We start from the raw sequence: 9,132 nt of genomic DNA, 5'->3' as shown, positions 1-9,132 counted from the left end.
AGTGGCGAAGCGATTAGTTAATTAACGGGTAGGCAGGAAATCTTACCTTAAAGTTTCTTGTTGAGGAGTTCCATAAGTCGAGTTTCCTTGGTTGTAAAATGGTCAATCACACGGCCCTTCAATACTTGATCACTCATCAATTCCTTCACAAGCATTTTCTCAATAGAAATGGTACTAAGACTGCTGAGTCTTTCAATGTTCATTGAATTACGCAAACATGATTTTATCCTCTTCAGAGTGATCATACTCCTTACAGAGGAAGCCATGCACACAGGAAATGTTTTTTTGTTAGCGGCTTTACGTCGCACCAACACAGATAGGTCTTATGGCGACGATGGGATAGGAAAGGCCTAGGAGTTGAAAGGAAGCGGCTGTGGCCTTAATTAAGGTACAGCCCCAGTATTTGCCTGGTGTGAAAATTGGAAACCACGGAAAACCATCTTCAGGGCTGCCGACATTGGGATTCGAACCCACTATCTCTCGGATGCAAGCTCACAGCCGCGCGGGCCTAACCGTACGGCCAACTCGCCCGGTACAGGAAATGTTAATATTAGATGAATCAATTTTGATACTTCCTCATACACTCGTTCGAGGTCATTTAGGACAATATAATGTAAATTTTTTGAGGGGACAAATATTTGTCTATATCGGAATAAATGTTAATCAATTCATTTTCCAATTTTTCCCTATTAAAAAGGGATAAATGTTCATAAGACTGCTCAGTTTAGTAGCAGGGAAGCTCTCTTTGTAAACTATGAACTAATTTGGATCTAACAACTCAACAAACCGGATGTTTTCAAAATTGCCAAACCGTATTTCCATTTGCATAATTAAGGTGTCACCACCAAACAAAACACACGTATAACAAAAAAGGTTCTTGCTTTTGGAACAGGCTGTTAACCACGAATATCGTGTATACCAAGAAAATTGAAATTTTCTCGCAACTTTACCGTCAAAATACTTAATAAGTTAATAACCAAATTAGGCATACATCTTTTGTATTTGGCTTCATACTTCTCTTCGTAAGTCCAAGATGAGAACGGTTTACGTTTTAAAGAGTTCAAAAGACTCGTCAAGTTCCTGAAGGTTCCTACATCACATATCATTTCAACGCGATTTTCAGCCGGATGATGTCAGTCTCGTTTTATGCAACTAACAGTCCATAACGGAATTATTACAAATAAAGCCAATAACCTAATGCACTGATTTTCCAGTATTTCCAAAGGAAAGGGTACTGCTACTTCATTGTCACCTTCGCGCTGGGAGTTACTACACTCTCAAATAACACAGGAGGCTTGCCTCTCTTGGGTCTAGACCTTGCGGAGAGAGGAGTGCGGGCGGTAAACCCATCTTCCCTCCACCACCCCGCGCTGATCCACAAGCTGACAAAAGGGAAACAAAACAAAAAGTCCTGGGTGAGACAACTTACAGAGTGCCTCCCTGTCAGAACAAGTGGTCTGCTGTCGCCATCTAGCGGGGCGATCAGCGAAGCACATCATCTGCTGTCATCATGTAGCACATATCAGAGATTATTGTTGATTTAACACAATAACAACAGCAGATAAATTTGTTACGATATTTATGTTTAATAGTATTTCTTAGGGTAGGCATTGCCTCAAATGACTCCAAGTAGTTTCACCACTGGTATTTACATATTTGACACATTTTTGAAAACATCTTATACTAGCTTGATAACATGATATTTACACTGATGCTTTCATAGCCCACTCTTGATAATACGATAATACATTATAATAGGCTATTTCTGTATGTTATTAAAAGGGATTATTTCAATACCGAGCGAGAAAGCTGTGCGGTTAGGGTCACGCAGCTGTGAGCTTCCATTCGGGAGATAGTGGGTTCGAACCCCACTGTCGGCAGTCCTGAAGATAATTTTCCGTAGTATCCCATTTTCACACCAGGTAAATCCTGGGGCTGTACCTTAATTACGGCCATGCCTGCTTCTTTGCCACTCCTAGCAATCGCCGCCATAAGACCTATTTCTGCCGGTGCCACGTTAAGCAAATTGAAAAAAATAATAATAATGTAATGTGTCTTATATTTAATAGTTTGTTCTTGTTTACATATTGTATGTGAATTCCATTCATTTATAAATTTAATTTATTGATTTTTCATTTTTTTAAAGATAGCATATAAGTTCATTTGTTTACAATCTTTATACATTGAATTTGCAAAGGGGAGGATTTCCATGCCCGCGGAGCTTCAGGTTACAATTGAGACGAGTGCTTTCTTCATTTCACACCAGGTACGGGTACAGTACATGTATATTTTCCCTGACTTTTGAACAATTGTCATTAATTTCCCTGACTTTCTGCCTATTTTCAAAGTCTTGCCTAACTTTCCCTGACAAAAAGTAAATTTTCCCAACTTTTCAGGTCTGTGGAAACCCTATAATCATAATGTTATTTTAAAATACATAATAGTTACACTCTTGAACATAATACTGTAGCATGTGGACAAGAAGATAAGATAGAAAGCAATATGCAAAACCACAGGAAAAGTCTCATAGCAGTGTCTTTTACAATGGATTTTGGAGGGGTATGGGTGATAAATAAATTTCATCAAGATCTATATTTTAATGATAACTTTATTGTTCTGTCAGACTACTTATTAAATTTACAATGTAAGAAATTCTAGCACCAGTTGAAATTACAATCAATATAATATATGAATGGATATGATTTGTAATATCTGAAGCCATCTCTTTTCAATTTAGACTCAATTAATTTATAACTGTTAGGTTCTTCAATCTGCCAGAACTAATTCATTTTGAATAAATAACTTTATAAAAGAACAATTCATTTATTAATTTATAAAGAATGATAATGATGATGATGATGATAATAATAATAATAATAATAATAATAATAATAATAATAATAATAATAATAATAATAATAATAATAATAATAGCCAGGCTGAGTGGCTCAGTCCGGTGGTATTTGAAGGGGCTCAAATACGTCACCCTCGTATCAGAAGATTTACTGGAAATAAAACAACTCCTGAGGGAATAAATTCCGGCATGTCGGCTTCTCCGAAAACCGTAAAAGAGTAGTTTGTGGGACGTAAAGCCAATAATATAAATAATAAACTAAATTACAAAAAGCACATGAAATTACAACAATAATAATAATATTAAAATTGCATATTATAAATTCTAAAATAGTTTACATAAGCCTAAAATGACATCATGAAAATTACTGGTATAATAGGAAACCCATTAAATGCTCATTAAAACTCCCTGCATAGTTTACAAAACAATTTTAATATGGTGCTAATAATAATAATAATAATTAGGGGAGCACTAAAAATAAAACATCTGAAAGTAATTTATAGTGTGTTATTGACCTAGCCAGGGCAGCGAGCGTGGCGTGGCGAAGGGTCAATGGACTTATTAAGCCAGCTGGAATAACACTAATGACAGAGTAATGGTATTGCAACAGTTCACATTCTCTGCTAGAGTGGAGAGCAGTGAGGACTTCGTTAAGTTCCAAAATTCAAGTTTATAAGGATATAAATAAATATAAAATCTAAGTTATACATTTGAAAATATATTTGAGAGCAATGTAATAGAATCTGATGTTGTTCTTTAAAGAACGAAAAACATCAATCAGTTTTAATTAATTGCTTCCTTTTTCAGGTATTATTCTGTTACCATGTGTTTTCTTTTTCAGATAGTTTATAAATTTATTCAAAATTAGTTCTTTCAAAGTGAAGAACGTAACAGTTATAAACTGAATGTAGCCACATAAGAAATCTTCAAAAACAACAAACTTGTATGACTTTTTCATTCTGGTTAAACTTAGGCCTCATACACTAAATCTCAAGGCAAGAACATCACACACCAACAGCAAAATCTACAATAGTTTTGAACTAGTAGTAGTCTAAAAGATTTAAATTTGTTCTACAAAATTCTAAAATATTCTATACCTTAATGTCTTAAAAAAAAGCATTTATAAAAATATATTCCTCAGTCAGGATTCTTATCACAGCAATTTAACAGCACTTTAAAAGGAACAATTTAAATTTTCTCCGTAATATTGAATTCTCTATAGTACAACTGGTTGAATTTCTTGGAGACGGTCTGAAATGTACAGAGGACAGGGTCATCTTCGGGGCCAATACCAATTTCTTCCAAGCACATACATACAGTACACAGCATTAATCTAAAATCAGTCAGCAGTTTGAAGGCATCACCTGACAGGATACCATTATCATTAATTACTGATGCCAGAATACCATGGTTGTAAAAGTCCCATGCATATCCATTGAGCTGAACAGAGCAATCCAGAAGTGGAATGACTTTCACATCTGTGAAAACCTGCAACAACATTCATTTCAATTAGAAATAAATAAATCAGTCATTATTGATCTGCATTTAGGGCTGTCACCCAGGTGGCATATTCCCAATCAGTTCTTTACCTAGTCTGTACTTAAAAGTTTTCCAAGAAGTTGGAAATTTATTAAGCATCTCTCCCATAATAAATGATTCCTATCTCTAATTCCTCTTCCTACAAACAAATATTTGCTGCAATTTGTCCTCTCTAATTATAACTTTATTTTCATTTCCACCTTTTAATAACTCCATTCAAGCTTATTCATCTACTAACATCATTCTATGATATCTCTCCACTGACAGCTTGAAACATTCCGATTAGTTGAGCAGCTCATATCCTTACTTCATAGTCTTCCCAGCCCAAAGTTTGCAATACTTTATCAACCTTACACTTGTGTTGGAAATCACCCATGACAAATTGTACTGCTTTCTTTTGAATCTCTTCCAGATCTCATATCAAGTAATTCTGACGAGGGTCTCATACACTAGAACCAACCTCAATACTCCCTGCAATTTAAGCTTATACACTAAGGGTACAACCTTATTCTTTCTCCCCTGTTAATAGCGAAAGTGGTGATTTACAGTTATTTTCCAACTATTGGATTCGATTCAGTGTCACTAACCATACAGTTTAAAGTCCCTACTTGCTGATAGTATGACATATTACAGTTACTGTTAATCATGAATGTTGGCACTATATAGTCATGGTCTTCTTTGTGACTTGTGAAATGTATGTATTGCCAATGCCGTATTGTGAAAATCACTAGTGTTACATTTGTGGGTATAAGTAAGGCATTTTTTTTTTTCTGTAGGATTATAAATCTGTCTGGGTAATACCAAGTAAGTAGAACTGTGGCATGTTTGAATAATGCATTTAATTGACAAACACAGCATTTCAATAGTACGGTCTTATTTCGTCCAATTCGTATGTATAGAATGCAGTTAGGATCAGTGTTGCCAACTTATATTTTCTAGATCTGCTAAATACTACTAAAAATCTGCTAAAATTCCGCCAAGAAATCTGATCTCAAATAATGAGCAATTAAAATGAGCAATAATAATAATAATAATAATAATAAAGCACTCATCTGATCTGTGAGTTTCACTGGGATTAACCCCCTGCCTGCAAGCTGGCGAGCTAAAACTTTGTAGGCGTTTTACTGGCCGGGTGCAAACTAGGTGGATCTCCTACCTCAAAGGCCACACGCAAAAGAGGCCAATTCATTAAGCGGTCTTTCTTCATAGCATAAATATAAATGTTCTCTCTCAGAGTTTCATTATCTGTCGTCATTCGTCAACTAAGAGATAAGTACCTATTCTTCACGCATTACAAATTTGACAGCATGATCTCATAACATCAAATCCAAATAACATGTTTTCCTCATGTGACTGCTAACTCTTGACAAGAAATACGGAATAGCTCGGAGACAGATTGGAGTACAAATTTAAAAAAACGTAAAATGGATAAAACACTAAATTCCGCTGTAATAAATCTAGAATTCCCCCCCAAAATCGCTGTTCGCTAAATGATATATTTCTCCGCCGACAGTATTCTAATTCCGCCAAATTTAGTGGAAAATCAGCTAAGTTGGCAGCACTGGTTAGGATGTATAAGAAGCAAGAAAAATCTGCAAGAACTCCTCCAAAAAGGAAAGCAACATTAGCTCTTGTAGCAATCATATTGTAGGATATGGAATCATGATAATGGGAGATCTGAATGCTCATGTGGGAACTGATAGAATGGAATATGAGAATGTTCTGGGCCCACATGTGTATGGCGACAGAAATGAAGATGGGGATGTCTCGTGATTTCAATATGTAACTAATCAAGTTGGCAGCAGTGATGAGCAGATGCTCTGACTTCAGGTCATTATTTGGGGAGGTGGGGAGGGAGGGCATGATTAATGTGAACACAAGCATGTGAAATGATGAACAGCTATTAATGCAAACATTACTATACATTAACAATATTCACAAACCATATTGTAGGAGATGGGATCATTATAATGGGAGATCTGAATGCTCATGTGGGAACTGATAGAATGGGATATGAAAATGTTCTGGGCCCACATGTGTATGGCGATAGAAATGAAGATGGAGAGAAACTTTTGGCCTTTTTTATCAGAATAACTTTTGTATGAAGAGGAATACCCATAAGATCAGCCAATATAGTTGGAATGGATTCATCAATTTTATAATAAGAGACCAAGAATGGGGAAGATACATCATTAATATGAAGATAAACCCCAGTGAAAGTATGGAAGGTGATTATAGATTATTAATTCTGGAATTAAAACAAGTAAAAATCCCTAAAATTGTCTGTCTGTCTGTCTGTCTGTCTGTCTGTCTGTCTGTCTGTCTGTCTGTTAGGTCATTAGCCCAGAGGCTGGTTGGATCCTCAGAAAGCATCACCAAAGGTTATGCAGTTATAGGAAAACCACAAAAACCAATGGCAGAGCCCAAATGAGGCATACTAGGCAAGATGAGGAGTGAGGTAGTCTGCCATTGCTTTCCTCACTGGACCGGAAGGTGCCACTTCAGGACAACTGATCCTATGAGCAACACCTTTCATAACACTCTGACACTATTTGTGCTCCAAATGTCATTACTCAGCACCATTCATACCCCAGCAGCTTCCATATTGTCACAGCCATGGATGAGACTGGGACTTCGGTGGAAGCTATACTTTCTCTGGCCTGTGCCAAGAGACGGATACAAAAACACTGCATCCATCAAGAAATGGCAACAGGCGTACTGAAGAAAAAAACCAAAGATCAGGATTTGGGAATTGGAGGAGGAGGACAAAAGAATGGCATTCCAAGATTGGATAGAAAGGAAGTTGCCTAACACGGAAATACGAAGTGGAGAAGAGTGGGACAATTTAAGACAGACATTTGTTGAAGCAGCAACAGAGGTATGCGGGAAAACAAAAGCAAAGTTTAAGGGAAAGGAGACATGGTGGTGGACAGACAAAATAAGAAAAGAAATAGAAGACAGGAACAAGGTGGAGAAAGAAATGGGTAAGGAAAAGCAAAAGCTGTATCAGAGGAATGTGAAAAGACAAAAAGGTTACATGTGGAATACAAAAGATTGAAACTAAAAGTAAAGAGGAGTATCGAGGAAGAAAAGGATGAATGTTGGGGATAGTTTACCAACAAAATTGAGCAAGATAGTCAAGGAAATCAGAAACTATTATACAGAGTAATAAAATCGAAAAGAATAAATCAAGAAAATATAAAGGCATTAGAGAGAGAAGATGGATCCACATAGTACATGACGAAAAGGTTCTTCAGAAGGTGATGGCAAAGTATTTTGAAAAATTTTATAAAGAGGATGACTGCTCGGATGAAGAAGGAGATAAGAAAATGAAAATAACAGATCGAGAAAAAGAAGAGAACCTGATAACATGGTTGGAACTTGAAAGGGCAGTGAAAGCAATGACCAAAGGTAAAGCAAGTGGAAAAGACGAATTCAATGCTAATATGATTAAGGCAGCAGGAAGCATTGGACTACAGTGGCTATATGAGCCCTCAATGCCATATGGAAGGATGAAAGGATACCTGAAGATTGGCAACAAGGAAGCATTTCACCACTGTTCAAAAAATGGAAATTGGAAAAAATGTGAAAATTATAGAGGTACAACCCTATTATCGCATGGGCTAAAAATAATGGAGAAAGTCATAGACAAAAGACTGAGGGATATAACAGAAACACAGTTAAGAGGAAGAACAATATGGCATCAGACCAAATAGATCAATGGATTTGATATTTACAGTATGAACAATAACGGGAAAACATCTGGAAAGGAACAAGGAAATCAACTTCGTATTTTTGGATTTGGAAAAAGCTTATGTTACAGTTGAGAGAAAACATGTATGGAAATGCCTACTGAAAGGAAATGTACCAAAATCATTAATTAACAAGCATAAAATGTTTTTCATGAGAGTAAAAGCAGTGTACAAGTGGGGAGTGGTGACTTTGAAACATTTTATACAAAAAAGGGTCTCAAGCAAGGAAGTGCACTGTCGCCATTATTGTTTATTATATTGATGGATGAAATCATAAAATGTGTAAAACAGAGTATCAGTAGTGACGAAGTGAATGCTTTGGTATTTGCAGATGATGTGGTGATTTGAGGAAAGGGAAAAAAGAAAGTACAAAGGAGACTGGACATTTGGAATGAAAATCTGAAGGAGTTTGGAATGGTAATTAGTAAAAAGAAAACTGCAGTCATGCACTGTGGGAAAGAGAAAAAGAGAAGCCAGGTGAACATAGATGGAGAACGGTTAGAGAATGTAGGACAGTTTACATATCTGAGTAGTATTATTAATGGAAGAAATGAAATAAACCCTGGAATTAATAACAGACTAAGTAAAGGTACAACATTTTATCATCAAGTCAGAGAGCTTTTATGGGATGACAAAGTACCCAAGAGAACAAAATTAATGTTATGTAAACAGTATTTCATATTAATAGTAACATACGGACTAGAAACACTGGTAACTAATAAGAGACAAGATAGTAAGATCCAAGCAGTAGAAATGAATTTCTTAAGAACATTGGTAAAAAAGATGAGAAGAGATAGAATTCAAAATATTAAAACCAGAGAAGAGCTAAATATAGGACCATTAGTACAGAAAGCAAGACTAAGATGGTTCGGACATGTAAAAAGAATTGGAAAGGAATGGGTAGCAAGAAGGGAATTGGAAAGAGAAGTTAAGGGAAAGAGCCCAGTTGGAAGACCAAGAAGAAGGTGGATGGATCAGATTTGGAAG

At 36.1% G+C, this 9,132-nt stretch overlaps 1 protein-coding gene across 1 annotated transcript in view; it reads right to left on the bottom strand.

The window, feature by feature from the left end:
* Window positions 1-2,590: 2,590 nt before the first annotated feature.
* The window catches only part of LOC136876438 (probable ATP-dependent RNA helicase DDX60), a 152,053-nt gene continuing 145,511 nt past the window's right edge, over window positions 2,591-9,132 (bottom strand). Inside the window, exon 8 of the mRNA XM_067150413.2 lies at window positions 2,591-4,342. Coding sequence (XP_067006514.2) covers window positions 4,043-4,342 — 300 coding nt within the window. The 3' untranslated portion in view covers window positions 2,591-4,042. The remainder of the gene's footprint in view (window positions 4,343-9,132) is intronic.

This window comes from Anabrus simplex, chromosome 6 (genome assembly GCF_040414725.1).
Source record: "Anabrus simplex isolate iqAnaSimp1 chromosome 6, ASM4041472v1, whole genome shotgun sequence".
In the NCBI taxonomy this organism is placed as follows: domain Eukaryota; kingdom Metazoa; phylum Arthropoda; class Insecta; order Orthoptera; family Tettigoniidae; genus Anabrus; species Anabrus simplex.
This window is presented reverse-complemented; position numbering and strand designations above follow the sequence as displayed.